At 35.9% G+C, this 13,193-nt stretch overlaps 1 protein-coding gene across 1 annotated transcript; it reads right to left on the bottom strand.

Annotated features, from left to right (window-relative positions):
* Nucleotides 1-760: 760 nt before the first annotated feature.
* On the bottom strand, nt 761-2,555 carry LOC145637966 (transcription termination factor MTERF4, chloroplastic-like). The gene has a single exon (XM_081688953.1). It carries the CDS (start codon nt 2,376-2,378, stop codon nt 834-836), a length of 1,545 nt encoding a protein of 514 aa, XP_081545079.1. The 5' UTR covers nt 2,379-2,555; the 3' UTR covers nt 761-833.
* Between the last annotated feature and the right edge of the window lie 10,638 nt (nt 2,556-13,193).

The raw sequence follows: 13,193 nt of genomic DNA, 5'->3' as shown, positions 1-13,193 counted from the left end.
AGACATAAATCTCAGTGTTTTTTTTTTTTTTTTTTTTTTTTTTTTTTTGGGGGTGGGGTGGGGGGTGGGAGGTCACTCTGGCATATGGAGAAACGGTATTGCCACTAAACAGCAATACATACTTCCAAAGTAAACAAACAAAAAAAGCACCACCGCAGCCTCAAAAAGAAAAGGGGGAAAAAATGCATAATGAGTTGTAGCATACCAAGAAGCATCAACAATCTACACATCTCAACAACAGCAAAGTCAGTAGAGCCTGAGCAAGAATAAAAGATCACATTGATAAAGGGCTACCAATAAGCTGTTACATGAATCAAACAATCCTAGGCCATCAATATCCCCATCCCCAAATCACTAACCTGCTTCATTCAGTCATACAGTGTGCTACAAGTTCACATAACACAACCATACAGGCTCACAGCCATACAAATCAATAGAACCTTCGCCATTAGCACACACATAATGTCATACTCTACCTATGCGTTTTAAGTTATGTTATAAGTACACCTGAAGACAAGTAGGCAACATTTGAATACATCTAACTAAACTCATTTTCATTCCTTTTTTTTTTAATTTTTTATTTTAATGGCACATAATTCCTAATTTCATTGTCCAAACTTCAGACTACTCTCTGTTTCTCCGTTTCTGACAACTACGGTGATCTTACCGGGGTAAAGAAAAAAATTATAAAACTTAGTTTCGAGAATAGCATAATGCATTGTGAAGCAAGCCAAAAAAAAATAAAAAATGAAGATATAGGGAAAATGAATAAAGTTTGACTTTCATTTAATCTTTTGTCATATTTGGTACATAGCTATGAAACACAAACAAAACTAGACAGAAACAGTGCGCCTATAGAGCCCTTCATCCTCACTTTCATCTTCTTCATCTGTTACATTATAACTTCCAGGCAGTTCTAACTTCCCACCCATGTTGAATGTGGGGCCAGCGCTCTCAGCTTCAAAGAAATCAGCCTGAAGTCTTTCTTCAAACCTTTTCTCACTGCAATTGAGAAACCATGCCAAGGAACACCTGATCCCTTTACTTTGTAATCTCTGATATCTAGGTTTAATTCGGGATTCCAAGCTATAAGTAAAGTATTCTGGAAACTCAACTAGCTCTTTTATGGGACGGCCCATTTCACTCTTGAAGAAGTAAAAACTATTCTTCATGATCACAAGTGGCATGGCCACTACTTGTGGACATCTCAAGAGCATTTTAGCCACATCCTCGGCAGGTATACCCCGTGCTATAAGAAACTCAACAGGCTTCATAATAACATGCTGATTAAGGCTAACTATCTGAGGCATTCTCTCGACAATTCGTGCAAAACCTTCCGGATGAATCTTGAGCTTCAAATTGAAAAAGTACTGCTGGCTTGACATTTTTGCCTTCAAAGGCAACCCAAGAATCTGTGGGTATTGTGCTATAATCAAAGGAATTTTTTCCCTACTTATGCCAAAGCTAATCAAACATTCAACATTAGGTGTCACAGTTTCTTGCAAATCATAACCAATAACATATGGCCGCTTCTCAAACATTCGCGCCAATATCTTTTTTGGCAAACCCAATGAAACCAAGTACTCAACAAGTGGTTTAATCATCGTACCTACTCTCATCCCCAATAGATACGGATATTGTGTCACCATTGGCCCGATATCTCTAGGGTTCACCCCAATACTAACAAGATACGCCACCGATGTACTCATCGTACCTTCAAGCTTAAACCCCAACAATTCAGGATACTTTTGCAACACATATCCAATATCTTCTTTCTCAACATCAAGCCCGCGAAGGAACCTAATCACCGGAACAAGCTCAACCACTACACTAGCATGTAAAACTTGTGGGTAATTCTTCACAAACTCCCCTAATTTCCCCCTAGGTATCCCAATCTTTTCTAAATACCCCAACACCGGGATCATATTCTTTCGAACACTACAACCAAGCATCAATGGATACTCATTAATATCGTCGATACTCAACCCTAACTTCTGCAAAAATTCCACTCTTTCCCTCATAACATCAACAGTAGAGGGCAACTCAATATCCTCTAATTCATCAGTAATAATCCCCAAAGTCTTTAAATAATCACATATAATAACTTTTGAAACAAGCCTTTCTTTGCGACCTTGAACAACTCCCCAAGTAACAGACGGCATTTCATATTCAGGAAGTTTATTATTAGACTGCGTCGAAAATGAACGAACCCAATAAACCCCATAAACCCTAGAATCAAAAACTGGGGATTTTCCGAACTGGGTATTTCTAGGATTTGGGATTTTCGCATTATACAATGATTTCAAGCTAAAAACTTCATTATTAATGAATTTATTCTTAAGAAAATAGCAAATATTTCTCCTAAAAAATGGGTTCATTCGAAATAACGAAGAATTAAACTTACAGAGATAATCTTGGATTGAAGAGCGACTTTGATTTGATGGAGAAATCTCGGAAAAAATTTGTAATAGAACTCAGTTTGCTTTGAAAGCCATCACTCAATCAGCAGGTATATGAGGATTGAGGATTGAGGATTGTTGAAGCTTTTCAAAGTTGGTTCAGTAGACAGCTAGAGACAGGAGACGAAACCTCTAAAATCGATACCCCTCCGTGTTTTAATAAGTGTTACATTTTGATCAAATGCGCAGGCCGAGACACTTAACCATTAATTTATGTAATTATATATCAATAAAATTATACTCCCTCGCCCCTTTTGTAATATTTTAACTTGACACGCTTGTCGATGCATATGTTTAACCATTAATATCTTTTATTATATACTTATATAAGCTATAAAAAATTTATATTAAGAAACTATACATTAAAATAGACCCAACAACATATTACATTATTACATTGTCTTTCATATAATAGATATAAAAGATGGTCAAAGTGAGATGTGTGAAAAGTACAAATTGTCTTTCATATAATAGCTACAAAAGATGGTCAACGTGAGATGTGTGAATAGTGCAAAAAGTCAAAATGTTGCGAATAATTTGGGACGGAGGGAGTAGAAAAGTTGATATTATGAAAGTATATACTCCCTCCGTTACATATTACTCGTAATAAAGGAATATTTTATGTCTCACAAATAATACTCTTTGTTGCGAGTAATTCGTAACGGAGGAAGTATTATGACAAATCTAACTATGTATTATTGTAGACACCCAAATATATCTCCACAAAAATAAACCCAGTGATGAATATCTTTCACGTCATTTGATTATCGAACGAAGTGAAAGTGTGAAAAGTCTAGTGATGTGGTTGTTTTTATTAAAATATTTCTCTTTCTATTTTCGAAAATTATTTCTTTTCTACACTCTATTTATGAAAATAGCTAGTCCAATTTATTTTGGTCCATGATAAGGGTCCAATAATAGTGTAGTTGGATTGGACTCAAAAAGAGTTTTTCTACGATATATTATAAGCCCAATTCCGATGAATAATGAGGAAGTTACGGCTTAAATTAAATTGGGTTCGAAATAAATTTTATATGTGGCCCAATGATCTAGAGGAGGAGGGCTTATTAATTATTATTCCTAAAATTATTAGGATTGATTTTAATCTTCTAGAATAATCTAGAAGGTTCTTTTAAATTGTAATGAGATTAGGATTAATACTTATATTTTAAAGAGTTTTATTTTGAATAAAATAAGGGGTTTATCACAAACCTGATTTTAATCTGATCAACGCGGAATTAGCTGCTTAATCGTATTAAGAAGAGGATTCCGCGTACAAAGCGTGTTTGATTTCTGACTTAGCGCAAGACGACAAGGCTATCGCCTTGTCGCCTGTCGTCTGGTGCTAACTCCTGTCGTTGGCGACATGAGGTATTATATTTCGAATAGGACTTGATTTGTTTCCGGACTATTTTTTCTATAAAAAGGGGTCGTATTTCCCCGTTTTCATCATTCACAATCATCATTCACAACCATCATTTATCTCTATTCTCTCTCTAAAAGCTAGAAGCTTTCTTTCTCTCTATTCTTTTTCTAAAACTTTCCTCTTACAAAATTCCACATACATTAGTTCTAGACACACCTAGCCAAGTTCGAAGTTGCCTTCGCCCTAGATGTGAAAGGTTTATAATTTCAGAGGGTTTGTTCCCAAATCTCTATTTCAATATTTAATAGATTGTTTTATATTTTCCTTGAAGTTACTAACGCGTGTATTTTATTATTAGATTGAGATACAAGACATCCAAGTAAGTAATTTAATTGTTATTATTTTGATATAGAAAGCATGCTTTGATTATTTTGATTCCCAATATCATGTTAGGATGTCTTTATGCTTCCTGGTATCCTGTTTAGGGTAATAACTAAAATTTCTAATATCATGTATGTTTCTATGATGCTTCCTATTCTTTTCTTCTATCATGTTAGGTTTAAAGCTTTAATCTTTGATGTGTAGTGACATGCTAGGGTTTGTTATTAATCTTGTTAATATCATGCCTAGGATCTTGTTGTTATTATTATGCTTTATTGTGAATATTATTAAGAATATAATTATTTTTATGATGATGATTTGTTGTTATTGTTGCTTGATATTATATTATTTGTTGTTATTACTTGATCACGCCTTTTATGCATGTTAAAAGGGAATTTGTACTTGTAATCACGCTTAATAAGATAATTAATAATCTTGTCTAGGCTAATATGATTATAATTCAAGTGATCGTCAATAATAGATTTGTTTGTGCATTAATATTCAACTAACATAGATTAAACAGGTTTAGGGTTAATCTAATAATTGCATGTTAGTTAGAAAGTGCACATGAATACGAGAAGAATAAAGTAAAGTCCTATTATTGGGGCAGGTTTAATCTCTTTTAGGTTGGATTTGTACCTTCATCCCCGAATATCCAGTCATGGTTCCAGACTATTATGGAGTTAGCGATCTCATGGATCGTGAAGGGGTGTAACCTTCATCCTATGAACGTTTTACAAGTTCCCAAAACTTGTTGGCGACTCTTTTACTCTAGCTTCCTTCCCTATGGACGCCACCATGCTTTAGTCTATGATCACAGTAGGACTCAAGTATGGGATTCTTGAAATATTCCCTACATTTTTGGCGACTCCACTGGGGAGGATTTCTATTTTAATTCCTAAAATTTATTTTGGCAATAATTTAGAATGAGTGGATGAGACTCGAAAATTTCTAAGTATATCATGTGCGTAATTTTGATTAACATTATTGGCATATGCATAAAAAGATCCGCATTGGAAAGACCATCCGTAATGCGTAAAAAATATAGGTTTTTTACATGTAGGAAATTAGGGAAATATCTTTCACAACTAAAGTCGAAATAACGCTGCGAAAAACTAGAAAATTCAAGAATAGAAATCTGCGAGACATGTAGGAATTAGCGCTGAGAAAACAGCGCCATCGCCAAGCGATGGCTCTGTCGCCTGGTCATAGTAATTTTCGTCTGGCGACAGTGCCATCATCTAGCGACAAGCACTGTTGTCTCGCGCTAAATTCTTCAAATACCGAGCCAGAAATCTACCTTCTTGTTTCAACTAGTTTATAGTACTGTTTTGTAATACCCTAAAATTTTCTATTTTAAGTTTCGAGACGAAACTTGTTTTAAGGAGGGTAGATTGTAATACCCGAATATTTTATGATTTTATATAATATATTTTATAAAAATAAAGTTTATTTTTATTTATTATATAACTTTCTTAATCTCATATTTTTATTTTAGAGTTCAGAAAGATTTAAAAATGTATTTTGTTTATATAGAACTCTACAATCATAAACTAGTTTAAACCCTATTAATATTCTAAAACCTTAAAAGATATTATATATATATATATATATAAAGAGAGTCGTGGTATTCCTTTGCTGTGCGTGAAACGAACCAAAACTAAGATTTGTTTTTTTTTTTCTTTTGTTTTTCTCATCATCATATCTAAGGTTTAATAATATGATGATGATGACTTAAATCATTACACGGTGAGAAGCTTCGCATATTGCGATATATTTTTTTTTGCCTTGAATATTGTCATTTCATTGTACATTGTCGAAGGTAATCGCACGTATCTAGAGTTGTTTGTGTAATTAATTTATATTATTATTAAGTGATTTATTGTTCATATGCTTTAATTTAGATGTATAATTAATGTATATAATTTCATGATTTGATCAGATTTAATGTCTTGTTATTATTGTCGTATATGATGGATTGTATAAATATGTTAGGGTTTTTAATGTTGTTGCTATAAGCAATATTGTTTTGAGGTTTAGGGTTATTAATGCAGAGTATTATTTTTGGGTTGAGATTTGGTTATATTTAGGTATTAATTTTATTGCCCTAAGAGTTGAGATACTTATGAATTGAATTGTTATGTTATTTGGGAACCTGTGCCATTATTGAGATATTATAAATTAATTTGTGAATGGTTATTTGATCAACGTATGAGATCAAAAGGTTGAAAATTATTATTTTGTTCTTGGTCTGAGGCTCAACGTTGTATACCTTAGTCCTTGGCATGTTGGTAAGAGGATGATAATCATGATTTAAGAATGAGGTACAGTCTTTATTATTTATTTTTATATGGTCCCCTACAGTGGGAATTGGCCCATATGTGATCTGGTTTAAGGTGTTTTTCTGGTTATTGAGAGTATTCAAGTTTTTATACTTGTTGGTTTGTTATTTGAATACCCATGTCCAAGACTAGGTATAAAACAAAGAGCGTGACACACTGATTGGTTATGAGTTAATTGAGTGAAGGTTTATATTATTATTCAAGGTTGAGTTGATAAAGATTTTTTTTTTCAGAGTACAATGTGTAATGTAGTTTCGAACTACATTGTTTAATTGCTCTAGTAATTTTAATTATTATATTATTCTTTGTATTCTGATATGCGATGATTACTCAGCTTCTTGCTGACGTGTGTGTTATTTTCCTCTTTTACTTGTGTTTGCGGCCATGTCTTTTTCTTATGGTGGCCCTGCGACGATCTATTTTGGAATTTGTCCTTAATGATGAGCAGTCAAGTTTGTATAAGCAGGTTTGATCAAGTGATCGTAGCTAAAGGAGCTCAAGTGATTGATTAATGTTTTTATATCGAGTTTGTAAAGTTAGTTGTATAAATAGCTCACTTAGATTTATTGGGTTGTAATTATTAGGATTTGTAAGCCTTAAAACTTGACAGTTTGTCGAGTGTGGCAGTAATACCTCCGATTTAGGTGTATGCTTCCGCAATTTAAATCAAAGGTTGTCTATTTTTCTTTTATTTATTGTTTATTATTGGTTAGTAAATCGGGGGTGTTACATGTTTGCTCGGTTTTACTTCCTGATTGAGTTTTTCCCTTTTTCAGAAACCCATATGTGTTCTACATATGGCCATAACCCTCTGGGAATTCACGCTCCATCTACCCAATTGAACGCTCCTTGCAACGAAGGGTACATCCGAGTTTGTTGAATTCACCAAACCGCGGAAGCGAGTTTAACTCGCGGGGTCCCATCCACTCGAGCCAGCCCTTCCAAAGGTAAGGCTTCCACGCGGCGCATCCAGACTCATAACCATGGACCCTCTTTGACTAGCCCATATCCTGAACTTTAGAGAACTAGAGCCATGGTTAGGTTGCAAACTCATTGCATCATATTGTGACTATTTGACTACTTGTGCATTATTTGCTTGTGCATAAGCTATATGTGTTTCAACTAACCGTTTGTTTGACTTGTGAACGAGTCTAAATAAACTAATTAATGACTAAAGGACTTTGTTTAATTAATTAATACAAATGGTTAAAGTCTGAATAAATTAATCGAACTTGACTTAGTACGACTTTAGGCTTGTCCCTTTAGAGTAAAATACTGGAAACAGTCCCAGACCAATGTTCCATCAATGGCGCAAAAGTTTGGGCTGTAGCGCCACGCGCTAGTAATTAGCGCCAGGCGACAATGTTGTCGTCTGGCGTTGGTCCTTAGCGCTTGGCGACAGTCCTGTTGCTCCGACGACAGTCCATGTTTTTGCTCGAGTCCTCACAACGAGTCTAATTAATCAGTTTGCTTAATCGGTTTAATCAGTTTATTAATGACAGTAATCATGTCTAGTCCTTAATTGAGTCTAGGCACATAGTTTAGGTCTCACACAAGAGCCAAAGCATGTCACTCACACTCACCATTAAAGTACACATCCAATATGTATGTCACACTTTGACCATGTCTAGAGAGTCTTGTATGCGCGTGTTTTTCGTCATTTTTTTAGGGGGTAAGTCGGATATTAATCCTCCAATTAAACCATACTTGTTTGAACCCTTACTTGATTCCCAAAATATATACCTTATTTTTGCCTTTTTGTTTTTTTTTTTTAAAAACCAATAAAGTCAAAGTCAATTTGAGTCAAGTCAATAAAAAAAATAAATGGTATAATTTATAGCGCCTGGTCAAGAAAGGAAGGACAATTAATGAAGGACAACACCTTTGTTCAAGAACTACTTTTTGACAAACCAATTAGTCGGAAAAGAAAAGCTAAGAAGATAATGACAACTTAAGAAGAAGTCAATGAGCTTAGGAAGGACGTGGCCAACATAACTAAATTGATGAAGGCTATGGCCCTTCAAATTAATGACCCTGTAAAGCAACAACAAATGGAGCTCATGTAAGATAGCTTGAGCAAACTCTCCAATGACTATAGATTCCAGGGTATTAGCTCACAAAGGGTCTCAGTGGACAAGAAGCTTCTTCCGCGAAAGTTCAATGCCAATGACATCCCTAGGATCAAGGCAACAGACAATCCTTATTTCCACCTAAGGGCTTTCGAGACCATAATGAATATCAAGGGGATTGATAGGAAAGTCTTCCATTCACTATTTTCTCTATCTCTTGAAACCGTTTGTCAATAATGGTTCTTTTCCCTTGACAAAGAGAAAACCTCTACTTAGGATGCTATTGTAAACGCTTTCATTGATAGATATAAATGTAATATTCAAGTTGAAACCGATCATAGGGTACTTGAAATACTTAAACAAAAATAGAATGAAGGTTTTACTTCTTTCTTTAATAAGTGGAGGGAAACCTCTGCTAAGATGATTAAGGTGCCTACTGAAAAAGAGTATGTGAGATTATTCATAAAGAATCTCCAGAAAAAGTATTCCAAACATCTCAAGTACCAAAGTAACTTGAATACTTTCAAGGCCGTTTATGACATTGGAATCAATATTGAAGACGACCTTGCAAAGCAAAAAGCTGTTAACAATAACTCCAATAGTGGTTGGAAAGGAAAGAAGAGCGACAATCTTTCTTCTTCCAAAACCACCCACTCAAATAATGTTAACACCTTTAATCTGAATGAAGTCCTCTCCATGAATAATCAAGGACAAAAGAAATCATTTAGGAGAAACTTTACTGCTATTGGTATTAGTTATGACACCGCATTTGACCATCTTCATGCAAAAGGTCTTATAACTCCTATTGGACCATTCGGGGATCCACCAGTCGAAAGGATAACGGCTAATTGGAATCCCAATGCACACTGCAAATACCATCAAGGTAGGGGCCATCTTATTGAGAATTTGTGGATGCTAAAGGAAGCTATCCAAGACTTGATTGATAGCAATAAACTCCCAGTGCCTCCAGCAAGCAAGAAGCCAAGTATCAACAGTGCACCACTTTCTGACTCCTTGGATATTTCTAATGAGGAAAATTGTGTCGACCCCTCATCCCTAATCAAAGCAGTCGAAGAAATTGATGTCATTGAAGAAGAAGAGGAAATCTTTTTCGATGCCATGAGTGATTGGGCCCCAAATCAATAACCGGCCACTAAAGAAGACGTTTCGCTCTTCATATATACAATGGGGAAAACAATCGACATGTGTAGAAGAGTTCTTAAACGCACAAAGTTAGAACAAAGTGAACATAAATAGGTGACACCTATAGAGACTACTATGAGGAAGCCATTTTATATTCAAGTAGTCGAAACACCCAAAAGGAGCAACAAATCCTACACTCCAATTGGGACCAAATATGCAAATATGTTCAAAATGCTCTCCGAGAGTGGCAAGATTAAACTCTCGAACCAAGACCATTTGAATCGCTAAAGAGGACAGACAAATTCTACTGTCCATATCATCAATCAGGGGGACACACTATAAAACATTGTCTTAAATTCAAGGATTTAATTCAAAAACTAATTGATGATTAAAATTTAGTCCAAATTCCTCAAGAGAAAGATGCTACCATCAATGGAGTTTAGGAAAGTGATGATAAGGACGTCTACCTCAAGGATATGGAGGAAACCCCACTCTCCACAAAAGTTAGTCCAAATGCTTGGCGCTGACAGTTGTCGCCTGGCGCTGCTCTTGTCGTCTAGCGTTGACTCCTGTCGTTGGCAACATGAGGTATTTTATTCCAAATATGACTTGCTTTGATCCAGTGCTATTTTTTCTATAAATAAGGGTCGTATCTCCCCGTTTTTCATCATTCACAACCATCATCTCTCTCTCTCTCTCTAAAATCTAGAAGCTTTATCTCCCTCTATTATTTTTCTAAACCTTCCCTCTCACAAAATTCCTTATTCATTAGTTCTAGACACACCTAGCCAAGTTCAAAGTTGCCTTAGCCCTAGACGTGAAAGGTTGAATATTTCTGAGGGTTTGGTCCTAAATCTCTATTTCAATTATTTAAATTAATTGTTTTGATTTGTTATTTTCCTTGAAGTTACTAACGTGTGTATTTTGTTATTAGAAAGAACTAGAGGCATCGAAGTAAGTACTTTAATTGTTTTATTGATCTTTCGATATAGAACTCATGCTTAAATTATTTTGTTGATTCCTAGTATCATGTTAGGATGTTATATTGCTTCCTAGTATCATGTTTAGAGTAATAACTAAAATTTCTAATATCATGTTTATTATTATGATGCAAGCTATTTCTTTCTTAATATCATGTTAGTGTCATGTTAGGGCTAATTGATCTTTATTGCTTAGTGACATGCTAGGATTTGTTATTAATCTTGTTAGTATCATGCCTAGGATCTTGCTAATATTATTATGCTTTATTAACATTATTATTTTGATGATGATTGTTATGATGTTTCTGGATATTGTTTTTAGGAAATTTTAGATTTTAACGCCACATAAAAACCCGAAAATGGTTTTTAACACCTCCATAAAAAAAATGATTTTAACACCACACAAACTAACAAAAAATGGGTATTACCACCACTTAACGAATTCCTAAACGGAATCAGTTAGGTGCCACATGTCGCTTTCTTATTGGCCAAAAAAATAAAAAAACTTAAAACTACCCAGCCACCTCAGCCTTGCCACCGCGCCACCACCGCCTAACCACCGACCCACCCCTGCCCTTCCTAAAACCACCACTGGCGACGCCTTCGCTCACCCAACCCAGCTGAACCCTCCCCCTCCCTTTCCCCCAACCGCTTCTCCCCCAAAAACCACCTAACCCAAAACCCTCCTTCCCTAATACGGCCACGATTTCGGCCAAAAATGGCCGAAATCGGCCGGTTAAGGCAACTCAGCCCCAAAACTGGACGATTTCGGCCATTTGTGGCCAGAATCGCGACCGTATTGAGGAAGGAGACTTTGGGTTTGGTCGTTTTTGGGGGCGAATCCATTGCGGGAAAGGGAGGGGGAGGGTTCAGCTGGGTTGGGGGTGCAAAGGCGTCACTGGTGGTGGTTTTGGGGAGGGCAGGAATAGGTCGGTGGTAGGCGGTGGTGGCGCGGTGGCTGGGGTAGTTTTAGGGTTTTATTATTTTTTTTTTAATTTTTTTAAACAACTAAAATGGTGATAAATGTCACTGCGGACCCCACTTAACAGAATTTTTGGACGAAATCCGTTAAGTGGTGGTAATACCCATTTTTTGTTAGTTTGTGTGGTGTTAAAATCAATTTTTGTTTATGGAGGTGTTAAAAACCATTTTTGGGTTTTTGTGTGGTATTAAAATCTAAAATTTCCTTATTTTTATTGTTATTGCTTGATCACGTCTTTTATGCATGTTAAAGGGAATTTGTACTCGTAATCATGCTTAATAAGATAATTAATAATCTTGTTTAGGTTAATGTGATTATAATTCAAGTGATCGCCAATAATAGTTTTGCTTGTGCATTAATATTCAACCAACATAGATTAAATAGGTTTAGGGTTAATCTAATGATTGTATGTTAGTTAGAAATCACACATGAATACGAGAAGAATAAAGTATAGGCCTATTTTTAGGGCAATTTCAATCTCTTTTAGGTTGGATTTGTACCTTCATTCCCGAACTTCCATGGTTCCAGACCTATTGGAGTTAACGATCTCCTGGATCGTTAAGGGGTGTAACCTTCACCCCGTGAACGGTTTACAAGTTCCTAAAACTTGTTGGCGACTCTTTTACTCTAGATTTCTTCCCTTTGGACGCTACCATGCTTAAGTGTATAATCACAGTGGGGCTTAAGTGTGGGATGGTTGAAATATTCCCTACAATAATGGATCAACGATTAACGTTTGTCCACTTCGAACTACAAGAATGTTAAGAATAAGGGATGAAGACTTGTCTCCATCTACATAGGGAATAAAAGCCTATGACAACACTCGCCGCCAAGCTCTTGGAACCATCACCATGAATGTAACGACAGGAGTCATTGAACATGCTACTACTTTTCAAGTAGTAGACATTAAAGCATCTTTCAACTTATTGTTGGGACGTCCTTGGCTTCACGACCTAAAGATCGTCCCTTCATCCTTTCATCAACAAGTGAAGGCTATAGTAGGAGGAATCCCTATTACAATTGATGATTCACCAATGAGAATCAAAGCCATCGAGAATCCAATCATAAATGTGGAGCACGATGAAGATGACGAAGATTTGTGGGGCTTTAACGAAGAGGTCTCCTTAATCGAGGAGGATAAAAGGACCCCTCTTTACTACGACCTCCACTCTAATATGACAGTAAATGCTATCCTTAGAAAACAGGGACACTTTCTTGGAATGACTCTTGGAAAGAAGAAAGGGATAGCAAAGAAAATGGGACTGCCTGACCTCCCTAAATTGGACTCTTTTGGACTTGGTTTTGAACCAACTTTATAAGACCTTAAGCGAGCCCGGGAAAAAGCCAACGAACGTAGGAATGCTCGAGCCCAAAAGAAAGCAATCCCAATGAATTATTATCCTCTCACCCTAAATGGACAATTCATAAGAGAGGGAGAGGATTATCCATGCCATGAATTTCCTAAACCCTT

This window comes from Chenopodium album, chromosome 7 (assembly GCF_948465745.1).
Source record: "Chenopodium album chromosome 7, dcCheAlbu1.1, whole genome shotgun sequence".
Taxonomy (NCBI): domain Eukaryota; kingdom Viridiplantae; phylum Streptophyta; class Magnoliopsida; order Caryophyllales; family Amaranthaceae; genus Chenopodium; species Chenopodium album.
This window is presented reverse-complemented; position numbering and strand designations above follow the sequence as displayed.

Excerpts from the sequence above, each read along its gene's own strand:
- LOC145637966 (XM_081688953.1), bottom strand. The coding sequence starts at position 2,378 with ATGAACCCATTTTTTAGGAGAAATATTTGCTATTTTCTTAAGAATAAA.